Source organism: Aspergillus fischeri, genomic scaffold (genome assembly GCF_000149645.3).
Source record: "Aspergillus fischeri NRRL 181 1099437636244 genomic scaffold, whole genome shotgun sequence".
NCBI lineage: Eukaryota > Fungi > Ascomycota > Eurotiomycetes > Eurotiales > Aspergillaceae > Aspergillus > Aspergillus fischeri.
Window position 1 is genome coordinate 628,756 of NW_001509774.1, and position 21,042 is coordinate 649,797.

General features: G+C 51.2%; 11 protein-coding genes across 11 annotated transcripts, besides 8 other annotated features; 7 read left to right on the forward strand and 4 right to left on the reverse strand.

Moving 5' to 3' along the window:
- Positions 1-173: 173 nt before the first annotated feature.
- Positions 174-1,196, forward strand: NFIA_045700 (uncharacterized protein; the record flags this gene model as incomplete). The annotated part of the gene is made up of 1 exon (XM_001267646.1): positions 174-1,196. One exon carries the CDS (start codon positions 174-176, stop codon positions 1,194-1,196), a length of 1,023 nt encoding a protein of 340 aa, XP_001267647.1.
- A 1,077-nt stretch (positions 1,197-2,273) lies between these two features.
- NFIA_045710 (uncharacterized protein) lies at positions 2,274-3,114 on the reverse strand (the record flags this gene model as incomplete). Its single annotated transcript, XM_001267647.1, has 2 exons — positions 2,274-2,434; positions 2,520-3,114. The coding sequence occupies 2 exons, from the start codon at positions 3,112-3,114 to the stop codon at positions 2,274-2,276; spliced, it is 756 nt and encodes a 251-aa protein (XP_001267648.1).
- A 51-nt stretch (positions 3,115-3,165) lies between these two features.
- On the reverse strand, positions 3,166-4,309 carry NFIA_045720 (uncharacterized protein; the record flags this gene model as incomplete). The annotated part of the gene is made up of 3 exons (XM_001267648.1): positions 3,166-3,690; positions 3,864-4,097; positions 4,154-4,309. The coding sequence occupies 3 exons, from the start codon at positions 4,307-4,309 to the stop codon at positions 3,166-3,168; spliced, it is 915 nt and encodes a 304-aa protein (XP_001267649.1).
- Positions 4,310-4,883: 574 nt separating this feature from the next.
- NFIA_045730 (uncharacterized protein) lies at positions 4,884-5,816 on the forward strand (the record flags this gene model as incomplete). Its single annotated transcript, XM_001267649.1, has 2 exons — positions 4,884-5,295; positions 5,599-5,816. 2 exons carry the CDS (start codon positions 4,884-4,886, stop codon positions 5,814-5,816), a joined length of 630 nt encoding a protein of 209 aa, XP_001267650.1.
- Positions 5,817-5,921: 105 nt separating this feature from the next.
- NFIA_045740 (uncharacterized protein) lies at positions 5,922-6,495 on the forward strand (the record flags this gene model as incomplete). Its single annotated transcript, XM_001267650.1, has 2 exons — positions 5,922-6,063; positions 6,125-6,495. The coding sequence occupies 2 exons, from the start codon at positions 5,922-5,924 to the stop codon at positions 6,493-6,495; spliced, it is 513 nt and encodes a 170-aa protein (XP_001267651.1).
- A 1,741-nt stretch (positions 6,496-8,236) lies between these two features.
- On the reverse strand, positions 8,237-9,814 carry NFIA_045750 (Ankyrin repeat protein; the record flags this gene model as incomplete). Its single annotated transcript, XM_001267651.1, has 1 exon — positions 8,237-9,814. The coding sequence occupies one exon, from the start codon at positions 9,812-9,814 to the stop codon at positions 8,237-8,239; it is 1,578 nt and encodes a 525-aa protein (XP_001267652.1).
- A 1,629-nt stretch (positions 9,815-11,443) lies between these two features.
- NFIA_045760 (RNase3 domain protein) lies at positions 11,444-11,974 on the forward strand (the record flags this gene model as incomplete). Its single annotated transcript, XM_001267652.1, has 2 exons — positions 11,444-11,614; positions 11,762-11,974. 2 exons carry the CDS (start codon positions 11,444-11,446, stop codon positions 11,972-11,974), a joined length of 384 nt encoding a protein of 127 aa, XP_001267653.1.
- A 1,271-nt stretch (positions 11,975-13,245) lies between these two features.
- Positions 13,246-15,180, reverse strand: NFIA_045770 (uncharacterized protein; the record flags this gene model as incomplete). Its single annotated transcript, XM_001267653.1, has 1 exon — positions 13,246-15,180. The coding sequence occupies one exon, from the start codon at positions 15,178-15,180 to the stop codon at positions 13,246-13,248; it is 1,935 nt and encodes a 644-aa protein (XP_001267654.1).
- A 554-nt stretch (positions 15,181-15,734) lies between these two features.
- On the forward strand, positions 15,735-17,708 carry NFIA_045780 (uncharacterized protein; the record flags this gene model as incomplete). Its single annotated transcript, XM_001267654.1, has 1 exon — positions 15,735-17,708. One exon carries the CDS (start codon positions 15,735-15,737, stop codon positions 17,706-17,708), a length of 1,974 nt encoding a protein of 657 aa, XP_001267655.1.
- A 36-nt stretch (positions 17,709-17,744) lies between these two features.
- NFIA_045790 (putative DEAD/DEAH box helicase) lies at positions 17,745-19,619 on the forward strand (the record flags this gene model as incomplete). The annotated part of the gene is made up of 1 exon (XM_001267655.1): positions 17,745-19,619. One exon carries the CDS (start codon positions 17,745-17,747, stop codon positions 19,617-19,619), a length of 1,875 nt encoding a protein of 624 aa, XP_001267656.1.
- Positions 18,012-18,149: a microsatellite.
- Positions 18,021-18,149: a microsatellite.
- A 63-nt stretch (positions 19,620-19,682) lies between the features above and the next one.
- Positions 19,683-20,636, forward strand: NFIA_045800 (uncharacterized protein; the record flags this gene model as incomplete). The annotated part of the gene is made up of 1 exon (XM_001267656.1): positions 19,683-20,636. The coding sequence occupies one exon, from the start codon at positions 19,683-19,685 to the stop codon at positions 20,634-20,636; it is 954 nt and encodes a 317-aa protein (XP_001267657.1).
- Positions 19,898-20,064: a microsatellite.
- Positions 20,021-20,100: a microsatellite.
- Positions 20,054-20,279: a microsatellite.
- Positions 20,058-20,279: a microsatellite.
- Positions 20,074-20,247: a microsatellite.
- Positions 20,245-20,364: a microsatellite.
- Positions 20,637-21,042: the final 406 nt, after the last annotated feature.

Here is a 21,042-nt window from a genome sequence, read left to right on the forward strand (position 1 = left end):
CCCCCCCCCCCCCCCCCCCAACCCAAACTTTCCACGATTATTTGTTTTTAATTTCTGCTAGAGCGAAGACGAATCCACGCAGATTATACGGTACCCCATCGACTCCCAAATTTTCCTCCCATTGCCAATCTTGAGAGTTGCGCACCGAAGCCCCTTTCAAACTGACGCAAAGCATGGTGGAGACTACGGCAATCAGGGAGTGTAACGCGCGCTTCACCAGTGAGCAACATGCAGGACTCGTCTGCGTCTTTGCTGGTGCCACGAGCGGCATCGGCGCCAGCACGCTTGAGAGGATGGCACTTATGCTGCATGCACCAACCTTCTATGTCCTCGGGAGATCAGCGGCGCGTTTTGCAAGCCAGCATGCGAAGCTAGAAAGTCTCAATCCAAGCTGCAAAGTTGTGTTTCTTGAAGCTAAGGTCTCACTACTCTCAAATGTCGATTCCGTGTGCAAGCAGATCACGGCTGCTGAGCAGAAGGTGGATTGCTTATACATGAGCCCTGGCCTGATCCCTCTGAACGGACCACAATGTACGTGTCCCCAGGTCCTGAACCTTCAAACGCTGACAGGTCGCGTAGACACGAAAGAGGGCCTTGAGACATGCTTCGCGATTTCATACTACTCCAGGATGCGGCTCGTGTGGAATCTTCTGCCACTCCTTCGTCAGTCACCGCAGCCGCGAGTCCTGACCGTGCTTAACGGAGGCAGAGAGAAGTCTATGCATGATGAAGACATCGGTCTTGAGCAGCACTGGTCCCCGCTCGCAGTCGTTAACCACTCCACCACTATGACCAGCCTGGCGTTTGAGCACTTAGCTGAGAATGATAAGCAGATAACCTTCTTGCACGCCTTTCCTGGTTGGGTGAGGACAGACATCTTCGCCCGGCTGACTGCGCCAGAGTCATCTGGAGTAGCATGGAGGGTAACGCTGGCAGCAATCCGCGGCCTTGTTGCTGTGGTGATGTTGATTTTTGGCATGTCGGCGGAAGACAGTGGCGAGAGACAAGCCTTTCACCTGACCAGTGACAGATACAGTCCAGGCGCTTGGCGCATCAGCCCCAAAAGTGACCAAATCTCCGCACCCGGCGTGCTGGAACAATATAGAGAACGCAGATGGCCAGAAAAAGTCTGGGAGCACACTCTGCGCGTCTTCGACAAAGCCTTGGCCATAGGTAGTGATAGTGTGGTGAACTAAGTCTCAGTCTGTGTCAACCAACATCGTTCATACACCTGCAATCTTGCATCCTTCTAGCTTTAGTTCTTGCCCGAGTCCCGATGCCCGTTGAAAGCTGTTTTCGCACCGTTTGGTCTCGCAGCATAACCTGGTGCAGTCGCCGTAACAACCTCTATGCATATCACATGGAGGATCTGTGGGTTTTTTATCGCTGTAAGGGGGTCTGTAGCGTAAAGAAAACGCTAGCAAGTACACTGCTGAACTCTGGACGGTCAGGTCTGGCCAAAAGCTCCAGACATTCATGTTTCCCTTTTCGTGAAAGTTCTGGATATCTGCTCGGAAAAAGGGAGGTCAGCTGCCGAAGCCAATTCCTGTTCTTCACTGTCCAGAAGAGAAATCCCAGTCGTGCCAACACAAATTTGAACTTGATTCTGGACAAGCACACTGAGCAATGAACACCCAAACCAGTGGCTGAGAGCAAGATACCAGGGATCACCATACCGTTGGCGCGTCCCTGACTGATCTCACCTTTGCCCTGTCTTTGCTTTCCATAGCGCCGCCCAGGCTTCAAGTCTCTGCATTACCCTGCATCACAGAGGCTGGTGGTAGCAATTCCCTGGCGGATTTATAATGCTATATGCGAATGCGCTGAGGGCCTTAGATAGACCTGAGGTCTAGGCGGCTCAAGACCACAGCCTCGAAAACTCAAACATACAGGCAAAGCACAGGTAACTGGACTGGCGTGTAACATGGGGGATCAGAAGGAAGTGTATGCATACGAAATTGCGAGAATTGCCTGCAGCTGTGTTACACTAGTAATCACCTTTTCTTCATGAACGGGGAGATTAGCGGGCAATGCAAAATTGTTGATGTGTTCAACCTCTCACATCAGTTAATCAACATTCATTTTGCTAGCTGACGATCGGGAAGGCCTCTACCTAATGCGAAGGTTCACAGAGGAATCAAATCAATACTATCCACATTTGGGCAAGATTTATGAATTAGCCAGTCCAAGGTTCGTTTGCATTGCAGAGCCATGACAGCATTCGCTGGCAAATTCACAATTGCCCAATAGTCTTGTCCTAATTTGATCCAAGGTCATTTCGCTTCTACCAGTCTGAGGTAGACTTGTTGCGCCCTGTAAGTATTCATGTCATCGCCTCCAAACCCAGATAATGACGGAGGTGTCTTCTGCAGCTCAAAGCTCCACACGATGAGCGTGATGATAACCTTCAATTCTAACACAGCAAGCTTGATGCCTGTAAAGTCAAGTAAGTCAGCTTCTGGTGACAAGGTAAAAGCCACCTGAGCGTAGCGAGTAATGGCTAAGATAGGAGCGCTTACCGAAGCAACCACGCGGCCCTAACCCATAAGGGAGCACAGGTCCAGCACGAGGATTGAATCTCAAGTTGCCCTCATGATCTTTGACAAGCCACCTTTCTGGTCTGAACCTTTCGATATCGGAAGCATCCCAAACGCCGTATTTGTCTTTCGATTCCTGACTGGTTTTGCTGCGCGCAGACTCGTTCACTGCAAAAGCTGGAGTTTGAAAGCTGGGTCCATTCGTGAGCATGAAAACGTCAGTCCCCTTCGGTATTCGGTGGCCGAGGACCACAGTGTCTCTGGTCGTAATTCTTATGACGGTGGGAATAGAATTGCCCAAGCGGTGGTTTTCTTCGATGAAGGCATCGAGGTAAGGAATGTCGGCTTTCACAATCTCTTGTGCAGTGGGTAGTTCTCCAGATTCGGCTGCGCGCTTATGCACCAACTTCAACGATGAGCGAAGTGTTTGCTGTACCTCCTGGTGGTCTGTTAAGTACTTGACGGCCCAGCAAATCGTTGTCGAGGTTGTTTCGTGGCCAGCTGAAAAAAAGCCAAAGAGTTCATCCCTGATAACCCGAGTATCGTACATTACGTCGCGGTTTTGCCTCTTAGCCATCTGTGCTTCTCGCTGCACCAGCAGGTCCACAGCAGATTTAACTTGTTCATCCTAGTCTGCATTATCAGAAAACTTCTTCCATGCGGCTTGTAACCGGTCACCCATCATTCTCTTGTTCCATCTCCTAGCGGAGACCAAAGAGGGATAGAATTTCAGAGCGAAGGTGAGGCGTTGTCTTGGTACTGGAGACCTCAGCGCAATCTGGAGGCTGTCTACCAATGTCCTGACTGACGTAAATGCTTGCGGATCCTTTGCGGTCGGGAAGATTGCAGGTACGTCGACATTCCAGGGAAGGTCGATCTTGTTGATTCCAGAGATAAGCTTTGTTTGCGATGCGATGGCGCCAACCTCGAACCCAAAAGTGGCTACTAGAATAACATCCACCAAATTTCTGATAATGTCTTGATCGGCTTCAAAAGGTCTCCCTTGGGCCAAGCGCGCCCTTTCGCGCCAAAGCGCGAGCAGATCTTGTGTCGAGGAGTGGATTGCAGGGCCAACAACGTCGTGGAGGAAGGATGGAGACATTGTATCTCGAATGAGGTGGCGGTGTGCTCGGAATTCATCATTGCTGGGCATCTAACAGCCTATAATTAGCATGTTTTGAGTCTCTAAGGCGACCAAGAGTAGTTATTCCCAGTACTCGCGTCCCAAGCGCAGTGTTTGGACGTTGATGTCTCTGGCTGAAGCAATAGCCTGCGTAGGCTATCTGTTCCGGCTCAGTTATGAAACGAAGCCATGAAAAAACATACCCATACGTGATTTCCAGGCAACAGAGGCCCAAAAACCTCGCCAATGTAAGTGGAGCGATCAAACTCGTGTTGTCGATTTATCTGGATGTCTTGAGCTTCACAGAAGTCGGTGACAATCACCCATGGCTTTCCAAACGGACGCATGAACATCTGGATCACTGGTGAATCGAGCTCGACGGCAAGCTTTCTGATATAGCTACAGATCTCTTTTGTCTCTGCACGCCACTTGAGAAGCTGTGCATCTTGTCAGTTACACAAGATTTTTTACCAAACTGGCAGTCATAGCTCACATCTGGCGCATCTCCGAGGATCCGATTGGCACTGGCCTTGTTGTAGGGTATGCCAGGAATTGGCTTGGGAAGCAGGGCACGATATACGCAGGCAGCCACGGCAAACAACACACAAGCTGCAACGCCGAGGATGGAAGGCGAAATCTGAATTGCCATCGAGTCAAAGCTGAAATGTGAAGGGACTGGAACATTATGATTGGGAGATGGGTGCAGGTGAGCAGAGAGATAAGTGCAGAATGTATGATGCAGCATGAGAATAAGGTGAGTGGCAGGTTGAGGTCAAGGTTAGGTGATGAAATGTCAAATGAAATTTGGAACACTTTCAAATTCTTCCTTTCAGAGTCTATGGACCTTCAAGCTATTAGCAACTTACGAAATCCTCTATAGACGAATCAGCGACCTCCCTATGTACCTCATGCATAAGTAAGGAGACGTAGCGTTGTTAGACCTCAAATCCTGGACAGAGTGAGATTGTCAGTGACGGCGAATTCACGCCAGGGAAGGAAGTAATACACTGATACCCACCACAGCCATGCCGCAAGGCCACAGTAGCACCGGTGTCGGCCTCGCAATTCACTACCAGGGTAACCTTCATGATGTTATGTGTATCAAGTTTTAGGCAAGCCGCCCTTTACTTTATCATGGACAGCACTCAAAGGACTACCTACTCACCACAGTTGCAAAAAGTTGCGCGGTTTGCATGCAACACACATGATCTATCAGCATTGCCATGTTTACTGCACCTCTCTCCATCGCAATCCTTTCCATTACTCTCTTGTACTGGGTTGTCCGCGTCTACCTCAATTACCTCCGCTATGAACGTACCGCTGCGCAATTTGGCTGTCCGCCGCTTAAGCACTACCCTGGTTGGGACAGAATCCTGGGCCTTGACTACGTCTACGCTATGTTCAAGGCGCTCAAAGAGGACCGCTTTCTCGAGTTCCAGACTGAGACCTATTCCGCCCGTGGCTCCAAAGTCTGGACGGCCAACTTCATGGGCAACCGCATGGTCTACAGCTCTGAGCCCGAAAACATGAAAGCCATGTCGACGTTGCAAAGGGACTGTTTTGCCGTTGAGCCGATCCGCGTTGCGAACGGCGCAATAACACCATTCACAGGCCGTGGAGTCAGCTCATCCGATGGTGCGAAGTGGCAATCTTCACGCGACTTAGTCAAGCCATACTTCAAGCATGAAGGCTTTTCCAATCTTGAGCGCCTTAGTCAACACGTTGATCGCTTGCTGAGCAAAATTCCGACTGATGGGTCAACAGTGGATATGCAACCATTGTTCCAGCAGTAGGTGAGTGCACATTCCTAAACAGGCCTCTTCTCCTGCTAGCGGCCGTTGCATCATTGGATGAGACAGTCTGACTCGGCCGCATAGTTTCTTGACACATCGACCGATTTTCTCTTTTGAGAGACAGTGAACTCACTTGACAACCCAGAACGGGATTGGCCGCATAGAGACATGGTCACTGTTATGCGCGGGCTGCGCCTTCGGCTGCAGCTGAGCTCGTTCCTATTTCTGCATCGTGACAAGGAATGGTTCGCAACCTGTAAACGGATCCACGGCTTCCTTGATGGTTACATTGACAAGGCTTACAAGCATTTGGAATATGAGAAAAGTGGCAAGCCTGCTACTTACGCAAATGGGGAGCCTTGAGACGACTTCCTCTGGACGATTGCCCGTCAGGTGCCTGACAAGCTGGAGCTTCGTACGCAATTGACCAGTATCTGGATCCCATCCAATGAGACAACGTCCATTCTTATGAGCAATACGCTATTCGCCCTAGCAAGGCACCCAGAAGTCGTTGAGAAACTCCGGAAAGAGATCCTCGACTATGGGGACAAACCTCTGACATTTGAAGGCCTAAGATTCATGGTCTACCTGAGATGGACCATCAATGAGAGTGAGTGCGATCCAAGTAAAGTCTGAGATAAGTATTAGAGCTGACATATTCTGAAAAACAGGTCACCGTCTTTACCCAGTCAGCCTGCAGACGGTGCGATCTTGCGTCAAAAACACCACCCTTCCAACAGGCGGTGGCGACGACGGCAAGGCTCCCATCTTTTGCGCCAAGGGTGATATTGTGCACTGCAATTGGTATCTCATGCACCGTGACCCGGATCTCTGGGAGCTGATGCCGAACAATTTCGTCCTGACAGATGGGAGAAGGTACGGCCAATGTGGAACTTCGTGCCATTTGGTGGCGGCCCTCGAATTTGCCCAGCCCACATTATGGTTGACACCGAGTGCAGCTACACCATCTTCAGGATACTACATCACTTTAAGGCTATTGAAGCCAGGGACAGTGAGCCTTACACTGCTATCATGCGCGTAGTCCATCAAATAAGAACGGTTGCAGGGTTGCGTTCATTCCAGCATGACTGTGGGAGTAGTCTACATGGTATAACAGCCGCTAATCGATGCATATCTCAAACTAACGTTTTACCTCTCGTCCATTTGATGAGTTCGTGTCCAGTGATTCCATAATTCGCAAAGCCTACCTGCAATAAGGAAGCTGAGGGATTTAATGCAGATGAGTAACCTGCTCCCGAAGCTTCACCTTGCTCATCTAAAAAGTATACAAATATACACCCTGGTGCCATAGGAGATCGTATCCTGGATAGAGTGCATAGCCACAGTCTTTCGTTCTTGTTGAAAACGTGCTAAGAAGTTGAGCTGTGGCACCCCATTGAGGGAGCCTGCTTACTGTGTGCTGTAAGTGTACGTCATATGATTCTGGATGTTCTTAGATATTTGATGAACTAAGTTCTCAAAGACCGTCATCTGCTACTTCTATAGTAGGATTACATGCGTGGCTTAGATGAATTCTCTTGAAGTCTCATAAAGTCTCATGGATTCTCATTAATTATCATATTTTATGTGTACTTCCTCAGATGCTCTACACTGCTAGGCCAAGAAGGTGCCCAGGCAGCCCTGTTAGTCTAGTGGGCGGTATTATACCAAGCAAGCATGCATTAAGTTTCTCAGTACTTATTTTCGTTACATGACGTCATCCCGAGATTAATCGCTGAGGCAAGGAAAACATGATCGATATGGAATGTTGGGGAGGAGGGCCTCCATAACAAGAATGTTCTCCAACGAACAAATCAACACAGTTCCTGCTTAGCCTGTGAGTATTTGATGGTATTGTTAGGAGTCGTTTCTAGCATAACTTGGATGAAAAGGGTCCACTGTCTCTTCGAAGGTCGAGAACGCCGCCAAAAGATCATCCCGACATGTTGAAATCCCGACCTACGCCCAAGCTTTGTACTTGGCCTATCTAATTGAAGTCTCTACGCAAGCGAATGTGATTCCCCTCATCCCGCATTGACCAGTCACCGGTAGCTGATGCCCTTAGCTGACGGGCAATAATTGAATGGCTGCTTATGTGCCCTTTGGCATTGTATCGAAGGCTGATGTCCACATATCTGACGAACATATTCTGCTATATAACACTCTCAATAGCTGCATTACGGGATTCCGCGCCATTGTCGACCAGTTTAGTAAAGCTGGGCCGATGAGAACCATAAACTTGTGTCTGGCGCTACTCGGGCGAGGTCGTAGCGAGGTCTTGATAGAGGATAATGAATCACCCAAGGTCGGCTGAAGGCTCTTGCCCAGTCTAGCAGGGCCTATTGATAGCTACACTGCTGATAAGACACAGAAATCCTTTTATTCTCGTGTCGGGTATGCCTGAGACTCTTTGTTTCTCAATATAGAGTCGGGTGTCTAAACTTCTACATTGGTAGCTGGCTAAAGACCCTTGACATGCGTCCATCTAAAGCACGGCGCGATCAAATCCTTAACCCGGAAGGGGTGCACGTTCAGGCGCGGCAAACCGGGCAAATGTAACTTTGGAGATAGTTCCTGGCAATGACAATTTTCCTTTAAATCATTTGGAAGGTTGGTTCGAGCCAATCGAATGCCAGGGCCATCCACAATATAAACCTACAAGACGAACCCAATGCCATGCTGCCCGATCATTCGGACATCAACAGAACCGTCCCTTTGACCATTTCCCCCAAGGCTTTCCCATAGCAGCACTCTGGCTTTCTATGTGATACTTCTGACACAAGTCAGAGTGCCGCAAATAACTGTATAGATAACCCGAAGAACTCGTTGACTTTGTCCTTGAACGCGATGCAGTCTCGACACGCAGGCGAGCTGATTAATATGACCACCTGGGCTAATGAAGCCGGTGGTGGCGCACAAGCCATATTAATCAGTTCTGTATGCCTGTCTCGTTGCCGAGCTAGTTTCTTCAGCCGGCTTTCTAGCGTCAAGATTGGCCGGGCTTCTGGAGTAGCCATTAGCCGGTTTAGGGCTGTTTCAACAGACCTGAGCTCCAACTTAAGTGCCTTGATCTCATCATACTTTCCGACGAGCTTTTCTTCCCCATCGAATAGCTCCTTGTCTAAAGCTTCTTTCTTGTCTCGGAGGGATTTCACCTTATGTCCTATCCCAGTGCTGGAACGAAATCTATGAAGCTCATCCTCTACCCACTGAATCTCCCCCTCAAGTTCCGAGTCTGGAAGGCGGTCGCGTGGAAGAAAAGCATGGCGATCAATGAAGTACGCTATCAATTGCTTTTCTGCGTGACATGCATTGTATTCACCGTCTTTCCACCGATCATTGGGGTGCGAAGGCAATCGATGGCCCGTCACTTCCGAGATATAAAAGACGTCATCTGTCCACTGTCGACCATCGACCCTGAGGGGCTGCAGCGAACCATGAGACCATCCGCTCATGGCGCCAACGGACGGGAATTCCCCGCCTCGTTCCAACCTCGCCACCGTCTTCCAGCTTCTTGCGATTGGATACTCTTCGATCGGCCCGCGTAATACCAACGAGTCCCGCGTCAGCGAGGGTGAGAAAGAGTAGGATTTTGATTGCGATAATGTGGGAGGACTCCCACAAACAATCTTTGACTTCCGGTTCTCTCCACTGAGAAGGCGTATAATCTTCTGACGGTCAATGTCCCTTTTGAATGTGTCTTCGATATAACATGGCCGTTGATTGGATGTCAAGTCACCTCCAGCACGCTCGTATCTCTCTTGTTTGTTTTTGTGATGGTCTCGAGCAAAATCAACGGCCGCTCGATTTTCTCTATCCCGGGCATTTTTGTCTGCACCGTGTTCTAGGAGAACCTCTACATTGCCGATACGACCAAAGAGCGCTGCCTCCATAAGAGAACTCCTTCCATAACTGTCAACAGTGTTGACCTCAGCTCCATGTTCAAGGAGAATCGACACCATCTCCGGACTCTGCTCAACTGCTGCGATGATAAGGGCTGTTTTACCATCGGGATGCCGACCTCGAATAAACAGCTGGGCATCACTCGAGGTTTCTAGGTATTTCTGCACTGCTCTTGTATTCCCATTGACACAGTGTATAATTGTATCAAGTATTCTTTCCTGTTCAAATGGCTCGATGCCGGGGCCTGGATCAACGGTGACGACCTCCTTCAAGTCCTCGTTGATATCGGCATGTATTTCTTCACTCTGTGCTGCGACAGTGGCTTTCTGAGCCAATTCGATCGCCAGACGATCAGCACCATCGTCATCCTCGGTATCACTATCATGTGATACACATATATTGACGTATCGCCCCCGTCTCTTGTCGATTTCATACGCAACCTCGCCTTGGTCATTCATGGGGAAGCAGCATAAGTAACTCTCCATCTTCTCGCAATGTGAATATCTCAACTTGTTCGTGTTCCAGTTTATCCCATGGCGATGAACTGCTTGGCAGAATGGACATTGAATGTAGTAGGAACTTGTCGAGACGTTTTTGTCTATAATCCGACAGCAACGACATTTGGGAGTTCGCACCGTGATTTGCACTCAAGAACCGACAGTCTCGCCAAAGTTGATCGAGCTCAGCTCGATAATTATTATCCACCGATTCACTAGTCCTGAATGGTACAAGGTGATCCCGAAACATGTTCCGATAGATATTAGGGAAGTCGGAAGCAACGAAGACGGTATCCATAGCGGCCTGTGTCAAATTGCTAGTCTACGGACTGGCGAGGCTATTATTTTCGCTCCTTCTGCTCATCTCATGGGCGAGAAAGATATGGTCGTTGATACAAGACATCGCACATTTAAGATGTTAATAAGAAAGAGAGTTACTTGGGATGGCGGACGGACGATCATCTGCATTCGCTAGGTGGTTACTGAGAACATCTCTTTAAGTATGGTTATACAGAGCTTCCATTGTACATTTGTTGTGGATGAGGGCTCGATCGAGCAGATAATAGAAATTTGTATACGGGATTTATCCTGTATAGTAGGTTGATTTTCCAATCAATCTAGCATTCAATTCCTGTATAAACCCTTAAGCGCTTGGGAGGAAGAAAATTGTGGTACGCTAAACCCCAAGCCCCCCTCTAGGCATATTTTCTGTGATCTATGGAAGAGCATCAAGGTTGAGGAGTATCTCAAACTTGGGCGGTAGATACCGGTGAAGGGCAGACGCTCGCGCTTCTGGGCAGTCACACAATTTACCAAGGAAGAGCGGATTGATTAGCAGTTTGGTTTAAGCCTAGACAAGTAAACTTTACTTATTATTGGACTTCAAGCCATCCCTGTCAAAACTATGCACACGCGTTGGATATATTGTATGCGTACTATGGTACTGGTCCAGAACGTCCATTCCCAGAAACCTATCGGCATTCTAGGCTCAAAAATAGGCTCAATCTCGGTGCCTAGGGACACATAATCCTGATCGTTTTTAAGTCGCTGCGCAGGAAAGTCGTCCGTCTAATAGGAGAACATATGGAACCTATGCACGTTGGGGATGCCTTTCTCTCGTCGAGTGAAACAATGTCTGCTCCGTACTGCATACTAGAGTACATATTCGGCGTCGCCGACGCAAAAGGCTTATCGAACCAAGGTTAACTGCAAAGATGTGTAACCGGCGAGAAGGATTAATCAATGGCAGGCATGACCTACGGGTACACGGAGTCGAGCGGCCAAGTTCTGCTGGAGAAACAAGTTAACCCTTGCGTCGAAGGGAATACAATGCCAGGTTCACATTCTTTGGCCAGCATTGTGACCGGTGTTATGGGGTAAATTTTTTCGCCACTTTGGCTGTGAACCCTGGGGGCGGTCTCCTTGTGATACCCGCCTTGAGAAATCCGCCAGCCCTGTCTTGAGCTTCTTATATCTGGGGGGAAGGCATTGTTGTCTGTCTTCCCTTTGCGCGTGCTTCACATCCAGATATATTTACAGCAATCGCAAAATTCGCTTACTTGTTTCAGACCTGCATTACCTTTAGCAATCATGGCTGCTGTATCATTTCTCGAAGAAGGACAGCTTCAGGCGGTCGAAGAGCTCATCGGTTTCAGGTTTACGAACCGTCATTGGCTACTTGAGGCTCTTCAAGCAGCAGGTCTTATCAATCGCGACAGGAATAAGAAACTCGCCATTATAGGGGACAAGGTTCTTGGCCTGGTACTCGCTCTGGAAGGATATGCAAGAAATCAGTCTAGAGGTGGGAGATGCCCTAAGGAGGCTCAAGACATATTAGGCCATTCGTAGATCAAAGTGGGCTAACTGAGCTATATTTGAGCAGAACGCATTAGCAACGTTATCTGTCAGATTGCCAGCAATAGCTATCTTGCGGAACGGGGCTTTTTGATGGGTCTAGATCGTTACATTGTCAATAACCCGGCCCAGGGTGGCCTTATCCCAGCTAAGCTCATGGCTACCACTGTGGAAGCTATACTTGGTGCCGTTGCCCGCGACAGCGACAGTGACTTGACCGTTGTTGAAAATGTTGCGGATGCCCTAGGCCTCTCTTGGTATCAATGATAACCCCCTTAGCGGTAATGTTCTTCCCGCCCGATTATTGAAGTTCAGATCTTCTGCCTGTGTTAACGTGACTTGAGATTCTACTTACTTTCCGCTGAGGCGCTTAAAGGGGCCCGACGCGAAGGCAAGCTGTCGCCACCCGGAAATGCAAGAGACCCCACCATCAGCAGTGAGACAGGCCAAGGCCACACTTATGAGCTCAGAAAGGGTTGACTTGCATTTCCGTGATGGCGCCCGCCTGCCTTCGCGTCGGGTCACCTTACGTGCCTCAGCGGCAGGGAATGGGCTTTCAAGCCACAGCATACTCTGTCATGCTATTTTGGTGCGACGCGATGGAGCATCGCCTGCGATCATGCACTGATTCCTTGTACTGTAGGCTGCTAAGCACTACTCGCGGAGGCGGACTCTCCGGAGTAGAAGATGAGGAGCTATAGGCTGAACAGAACTAAGGATCGGGGGGAGCTGCTCCTGCTCAAACGATATTCTCATGAGCAGCGAAGCATGCACTAGATGATGGAATTATTATGCCAGTTTCTGCCTTATGGAATGGTTGACATGATAACCTATCTTTTTCCATTTTGCTCTTGGCCCATCAACATTCAAGAATCCTATAGCCACTTCGCTTTACTGCTAGAAAGCGAAGGATAATGGCCTACCTATAGCGTGGAAAATGTGGTTCCTTAGTAATGCACGCCTCCCAAAGGAGGAAAACCCAAGGTGGGCTGAGAACCCAAAGTGACGCGCCTAGGGGTGCATGAGGTACCCGCTCCGTAAGCCACTGGAATAGCCAGCGAGGACTGCGAGAATAATTAAGCGGCACAGGTAGTTCGCCAAACACAAGAGACATATCACGGAATGAGATGAACTGTGTTGGGAAGAGACACAGAAGGTCAAGGCTATGTTTGTAGTAGCCTTGGTAGTGTTCAACAGGAGGATCTCCTCGAACGCGGAGTGAATCCGCGCTAGGGCATCTCAGCGTAATTAAGAGAAATGTACGAAAGATCGCTCGGAATCGTAACACCTTAGCATTGGGGCATTTCAGCCAGTGATTTCACGTATTTATGAAGATACCTTTGGGTAGACTGGGCATGAATACAAACAAGGCTTGGAGCACACTGAGCCGTGACTAGTGGGAACAAATTTGTAGATTCACGCATGTCATAATGAGTTGGGGCTGTGAGGGTAATATCAAGGCGACACTGGATAGAATACCAGTCCATCATTGGGCGTGTACCTTTGTAAAGAAATAAACATCCTCTGTGTTGGATGATTCAAGCCAACTCGAAAGATTCCTCTTCCCACCCGAAAGTTTGCTTTAAACGCTTTGCAATGAAAAGAAGCCGAAAGCCTTCAATATGTGAATTGTGCGGCCGGTGCAGGGTAAGTGATTGTTGAACTGAGAAATCCTGAGGGGGATAGAATGTGAAAACTGATCCCCACTTTGGGGTAATCGAAAAGTTCAAGTCAGTCATGGCAGCTTCGAACGCCGTCCAGCTAATTGATCCCCGAGATTGTGACCTAGAGAACAGTGCTGAGAAAACTTTGAAGGTTTCCGGCTTTACCTTGAAGACCGTTGATGCTCTGTTGTCTTCTAGCGTTGCAGTTGTAGCTGCGGCGGGGGATATACTGTGCATGGATGAATGTGCTGGTCGGGTCTTATGCTTCTGCCGTCGCTCTTCAACCTGTTTTGCCTCACTGGGGCTATCAATTATGTGAAAATCATCATCAGTGATTGTGGCAACGTTGGCCTTTTGTTGTTGGCACAGATTTTCAGTCTTCGACAGACAATCTTCGTTGAGGTCTTGATACAAGTATCCAAGCTCTGTGCCGGTCTTGTCGACAATAAATCGACTCAAGGCAGCCAAAGCCGCATCAGCCACTCCGGCTTCGAGGAGGTTGCCAGTCGGAACTACAAATTCTGACAGATCAACTTCTGCCTTTGTAGAATCAATCTCAGATCTCAATTTCTTTAACCTTGAGATATATATTTGTCCTTTTCTGGGATTGATGGGTGGTAATGAAAGAGAGATCATCAGGTTTTTGATGAAACTGGTCGCTACTGCGATGTCCCCAAAGGCGTCAAGTTCTCTTTCTAGCATCCGCGTTGTCTCTGTGGGGTGCGTCTGATGAAAGCAATCTAGCTTCTTAATCCAATCGACAGCCGAGGCGACATCCACCGGGGATTGGCAAAGGCGGAGTACGTAGTGAAGCTGAGGATTCTTTCTCGTCAGGACATCCGGCTTGATTTTCATTGTCACCCGCGCGCAATCGTCATCATAAACGCCAGAAACCCGTTTAAAATACTTGGAGCCTGAACCCATTTGCACAAAGCGCTTGAACAGCTTATGGACCCGGCACCGCTCGAAATGACAGATATTTGCCATCTCTTGAAGGATAATAGCTCGACATATTCGATCATTTATTTTCTGGGAGAGGACCTGGAGGAGACGGCAGACATAATCCCAGATTGCTGCACCAATCATGGAATCATGAATTATCTCGAAAATGGACACACTGATGTATTTATCCGTAACAAGAGGCATGATTCGACCCTTTTCGTCCGGGACCAGCCCCGGTTGACTGAAGAACCAGTTATTCACTACATGAGTAAGGAAGACCGGCTCGGTGCGACATAACGACAAATAGTCCTCGAGGTTATTCTTTTGGTCGAGCGCCAGAGCAAGTATGTCTTGAAGAGAGACCTTTCCAGGCTTTGCATCAGTTGACATTGCGGACAGAGCCGTACGTGTTATCTCTTCAGGCTTCTTAGGACGGAGTGTTTTCTCCCTTGATGACGACGCTTCCTCGAGTATGGCCTCTACCAAAATATTCAGCGCCGACAAAAGGTAATATTGTCTCTGCAGAATGAGCTCGCCTGCTAACAGCGAGACGCAGCACCCAGAGCTTATGGCTGTTGACAATCCAGTCATCATCTTATCACGATCGGTGGTCTCTTTAAACACGAAGGACTGTCCATATTCGGCGTCGTTGATAAACAACATGAAACCGCTTCGGGTTGATCCCGTACGGCTCAGGTGACCGATATTTTCCAAAATAAATTCGCAGTCACCCGCTGCGCCATTAAGTCCACTCCGATACTGAGCTCGGAGAGAATTAGTCGCACGATGCTTTAGGTGATTGAGGAGATAGTCTGAGTTTGGTTGTACGAGGTCCAGCAGGTTCCATTCCGGTATAATTTTATACATGTTGCCCAATGTTCGATCCGACGGGTCTGCCAATAAGACACCTTCAGCAGCACCCGCCTTCACAGCCTTTTCTCGCTGGTCCTGGTCAAAGGAGCGCCATATCTGTTCGATTTTGGTTCCGTGAGATTGATATTTCCGCGCTAGGTCATGGTATAGCTCTATCCCACAAGGGTTGGGAACTGTACTAGAGTTCCGTTAGGGTTTTAACTATATTAGGTATAGTAGCTATCTTGGCATGGTACAGTTCTGTTCTTTTCCTTAGGTATAGGGCTGCTACCAAATCAAGATAGAATTTATTGAAATTTTGGTAGCCTTTTAATTCTGGTATAAAGTCTAAGATAGTAAAATTTCAATGGGAAATTCCTTTCTTTAGGTGTGTTATAGCTGCTCCTTTTTTCCAGCCTTATATGATGGGGTTTACTAAGCTGCTGATTAGATAAGGTAAGCATACCAGCTGCATAATTCAGGGGCTCATTCAGTATAAGATTATAATCTTATCATCCTAAATCTGTATCTGAATAGATAAGATCTTTATTCTGAATTAATTTCCTATTATGGAGCATCAGTTCTTCCTAAAATTATCCCAGTTCCCAGTTATTATATGCCGGATATGCCGCCATGGTGTCTGGCCTAGTGAGGTTAGTAGCCATCTACAGGGGAAGAATCATCATCTCCCACAGGCAACCGCGAAGCAGGTTCACAAGGCCATTCAGGGGTGGGATGGCATTGAGCATGATCCCCTAGCTATTCAATGGCCAGCTAGTCTAGCTCAATCAATCCCTGAGCTGGATGAGTACCCAGATGGGTTACTATGCCAGCATGCACCTATGCAATGCCACTATATCACAAGATCAATCAAAACCATTAAGCGACATTGGCGTGAGCATCATGGGTGGAAGGTCCTATATAAAGGGGGCCGACCTAATCACCATGAGCAGGAACAGGCCCAAACTATGGTCCAACAGGGGTTCAAGGTAGTGACCTGCCAGCAGTTTTTCCCTTCGCGAAAGGGGTCCCACTATATCTGGGTTCGAAGCCCTGAGCCCCTGGCTAGGCCAGCAGGCCCTGCGCCTAGCCTGGGTGTCCAGGCTGCGGTAGATGAGGTGGTGCAGGCCTGGGAGCAGGCCCAGGCCCGGGCTAAGGCAGACCAGGCCATCCAGGCCAGCCAGTTAACTGACGCAAACCCCTGGCTGCGGATGACTCGGTGGGCCGACTATCTGCAGGGCATCCAGGCCCATGACCTGCTAGCCTGCGTGGCAGCCCCGGAGGAAGATCCCCAGGATGCCACTGAGCAGTGTGTGCAGGTCGTCTGGGCCACCATGGAGCAGGTCGCCCGCAAGAGCCAGCAGACAGTCCAGCATTGCAGCCAGGCCATCCGGGTGGAAGCCGTCCGGTCTGAAAAGGGGCAGACCCCGCACCGGCCATTATTAGCATACATGGACGAGGCCGCAATCCAGAAGCATGTCCGTCCATGGCAGCAGATATTAGCATTCATCACCCGCACGCAGGCCCCACACAACTGGACCAGCCCGAAATACGGGATGACCACCCGGCAGCGCCAGAAATGGCGGCAGCTGTGGCAGCTAGCTAGCCAGGCTGTAGTTCCAGAGGAACTAGAGGGCCTAGAGGCATGGTCCATGACTACTATAGAAAAAGCATGCTTAGAATTTTGCATTGAGCTGCTAAACCAGCGCCATCGCAGCCATGAATATGAGAGTGTATTAGTATGCGCCATGGCTGTGCTGGGCCAGGGTGAGGCAGGCTGGCGCGACCCTGAGAGCTACCCCCCAATATTATCCCGCGTGATCAAGGTGGCCCGATTCATGGTGGTCCAGAAAGCATTATGGATGGACCCTAATCCATGGCAGATCATTCAGACCTGGGTGCAGAAGGACCAGAGCGCTGAATGGGTGCTAGCTAGCGCAGATGATCAACTCGGGGAGATTGATGAGGGATATGGCAGTGATGACCCCCTATCATCACCACCATCATCGCCCCCATCAGCCATCCATAGTGATGACCCATTGCCCGCGGTCAACATTCACCCAAGCCGCCGACCATTCCAGGAGCAGGTGACATGGATGATGCACCAGTTTATGATCCGTGGGACGCACGGCCCTATGGAAACATTATTAGACTGGCGCACATATGGGTTAAAGGTCCATTATAATCATACTGTGCCCGGGCATGTGACGTGGATGGGGGAGGACCAGTTATTATACCAGCAGATAGCATTCAGCATGGGGGATTTTTGGGGGTTTGTCCATGGACTGGTGACCGTGGCTAGGGAGATACTGGGCCATTTATGCATGCAGGACCATGCGCAGATGCCCCCCATTCCATGGACAGCATTATATGACGATCCCAGCCAGAGCCAGGCCGGGTGGAACTTTGTGCATGACGCACGGACCCAGTGGCCGGTGGATGGGACCCACTGGATGATTGACCGGCTGCGGGCCGAGCCGACCATGCAGCGGCATTTCCTGTGGGGGGGCCGATTCCACCCCACCGCCATCCAGCAGTATTAGCAGCGCGTGGCCCAGTTCAAGGAGAAATTAGCTATTATGGTGCATGTCACCGCAGGGCAGCCAGCACGGGCCCCAGAGTTATTAAGCATTCAGTATTGCAACACCGCGAACAGTTGCCAGCGGAATATATATATTGAGGATGGCATGGTGACATTTGTGACAGCATATCATAAGGGGTTCCATGCTAGTAATGATGTGAAGATCATCCATCGATATGTGCCGCGGGAGGTCGGGGAGTTGGTGGTATGGTATATCTGGCTGGTGATGCCATTTGTCGACCAGTTGGCTGCATGGCAGGCCGCGCAGGTCGCGCAGGGGAGCCAGGCCGCGCAGGGAAGCCAGACCGCGCGGTGGAGCCACGCCGCACAGGGGAGCCAGGCCGCGCAGGGAAGCCAGACTGCACAGGGGAGCCAGGCCGCGCAGGGGAGCCAGGCCGCGCAGGCATGGTTATGGGGCCCCAACCCCAGTACTGGCCGTGAATGGTCGTCCGAGCGGTTCCGGGAGGCGTTGAAATGGGAAACCTGCACCCGGCTCGGCACCGCCATCCATATCGCGGCATACCGGGACATCGCCATTGGCATCAGCCGCCGATTTTTGCGGCCATCCACTGCGTTCCCCCATAATATCCAGGAGGCCGAGCCGGCCCCAGCAGCCATGGATGCCGATGCGGAGGAGAGCATGGATATTGAGCAGTGGATGGGCCATATTGCTGATTTACAGGCCGCCCATTCATCACACGTCGCTGGCATGGTGTATGGCCGGGGCATCCAGGAACAGGCCGGCAGCACCACCCACCGGCGGGAGATGTTCCGGTTATCCAGCACGGATTGGCACCTGTTTTTAGGGTTTGGGGACCCCCCGTCCACGTTAGGCAAACGCAAACGGGCCCTGTGGGAGGATCAGGCCGAGGTCAGCCGCATGGAACGCCGCCACCAGTTAGCCACCATGGATCTGGAGGCAGCCGCGCAGCGCATGACCGGGCGGCCTGACATGCAGTTCTGGGGGGTCCAGGACCCGGCCATGCGGGCCATCCAGCGGGGAGAGAGCCCCGTGGTCGCAGTGATGCCCACCGGCGGGGGGAAGAGCATGCTGTTCATGGTGCCTGCGTTCACCGCCCCTGGGGGCACCACCATTGTTGTGGTGCCGCTGGTCGCATTACGAGCTGATATGACCCGGCGATGCCAGGAGCTTGGTATATCATGCGTGCCATGGGAGAGCCAGCGGCCCCCTGATGCTGCATCCATCGTGTTGGTGACGCCCGAATCCGCGGTCAGCCCTGATTTCCAGACGTTTTTGAACCGGCTGCGGTGGACCCGGCGGTTAGACCGGATCGTGATTGATGAATGCCATGTGGTGTTGAACAACCAGCGCGATTTCCGGCCCCAGATGGCCCAGCTGGGCCGGTTAGTACAGGCCCGCACCCAGATGGTATGGTTAACCGCCACGTTGCCCCCGAGCATGGAGGCGGAATTATGCTGGCGGATGAAGCATGACCGGGCCGCCATGACCATATACTGGGCCCGGACCAGCCGTCCGAATGTGGCATACTGGGTGTGGCGGCCCCTGATCCCCAGGGTCGGCTGGGGGCCGTATCAGTGGATTGAGAGTGAGGCCGTGGTGGCATTCATTCAGGACCGCATCCAACGGGCCGCCGGGGGCAAGGTGATCATATATGCGAATATCATCAGGCAGGTGACGGCCATGGCGTGGGTGCTAGGGTGTGAGGCATATTACAGCGAGCAGTTGGACAAGGCCGGGGTATTAGCGCGGTTCATGGGGGCCAGCCCTGTGATCGCCGCCACCAGCGCGTTAGGCATGGGGGTGGACATCCCCAATATCCGCAGCATTATCCATATCAGGACCCCGCGGACGTTACTGGATTACGCGCAGGAGAGTGGCTGGGCTGGGTAGGACAGACAGCGCAGCGAGGCGATCATTATCCAGCCTGCTGGGTGGGACGCCCTAGCACCGTGGATGGAGGGGGTGGCCCCTGAGGACCAGGAGCGGGTCGCCGAGTATATGGGGGTGGTGGAAGGCGTTGGGTGCCGCCAGGTGGTGTTGGATGAATATTTAGATGGGGTGGTGGACGGGTATCAGCGGCGGCATTGCCAGGATGCGGATGCCAGGGAGCAGGCATGTGATGGGTGCGATCCTGACTGGGAGGGGCCAGAGGTAGATCTGGGTGAGTTAGGCAGCATGCCAGCAAGGGACGCTGCTAGGGAGGCGCCGTTCGAGGCAGGCAGCATGCTAGCAAGGGAGGCAGTGAGGGAGGCGCCATTCGACCCAGGCAGCATGCTAGCGAGGGAGGCAGTGAGGGAGGCGCCATTCGAGCCAGGCAGCATGCTAGCGAGGGAGGCGCCGTTCGAGTCAGGCAGCATGCCAGCGAGGCAGGCAGCGAGGGAGGCACTGATTGAGGCAGGCAGAATGACAGTGAGGGAGGCCGCCAGGGAGGCGCCGTTCGAGTCAGGCAGCATGCCAGCGAGGCAGGCAGCGAGGGAGGCGCCGATTGAGGCAGGCAGCATGACAGTGAGGCAGGCAGCGAGGGAGTCGCTGATTGAGGCAGGCAGCATGCTAGTGAGGGAGGCGCTGTTCAAGCCAGGCAGCATGCCAGCGAGGGAGGCGCCATTCAAGCCAGGCAGCATGACAGTGAGGCAGGCAGCGAGGGAGGCGCTGTTCGAGGCAGGCAGCATACCAGCAAGGGAGGCGCTGTTCAAGCCAGGCAGCCAGTTGCCATGTGAGCCCACCAGTCCCACCCCATCCAATAATTCATTTTGCAGCCAGCCATCCATTTCCATGGCGGTATGGCACACCCAGCAGGTGCAGGCCCAGCAGTGGGCTGCCATGGATATCCAGCAGCAGCAGCATCAGACCCAGCAGGGTTTGGATGAGGAGATGGCCCAGGCCGAATGCATGCAGTGGCAGGATTAATGTTATATATGCGCCATACAGGGGGGTGATAGTGGCCATGAGTTATATGCATGTCATCAGCCCCACAGCCAGGCTGCACAGGCATGGATGATCTGCGTGCGTCAGCAGGTCCAATATGCCCCATACAGTGCGTGTTATTCGTGCGGCATGCCCCAATCCATATGCCATGGGTGGGAGCCGGGCCATGCATGTGAATACCGTGGGTTTTTGATCCCCATGGTGGCCATGATGTTATTCGGGCCATGGCAGGGCCAGATCGAGCCCATATGGCAGCGCCGGTTGCAGGGAATAGGGGTTGACAGGCAGGATGAGGCCCAGGTGGTCTAGTTTTTAGGGCAGGCGCACCCCAACTACAAGGGGCACAACCAGTTATTTACATTATTTTGTTGGTTACGGCGGTTATGTC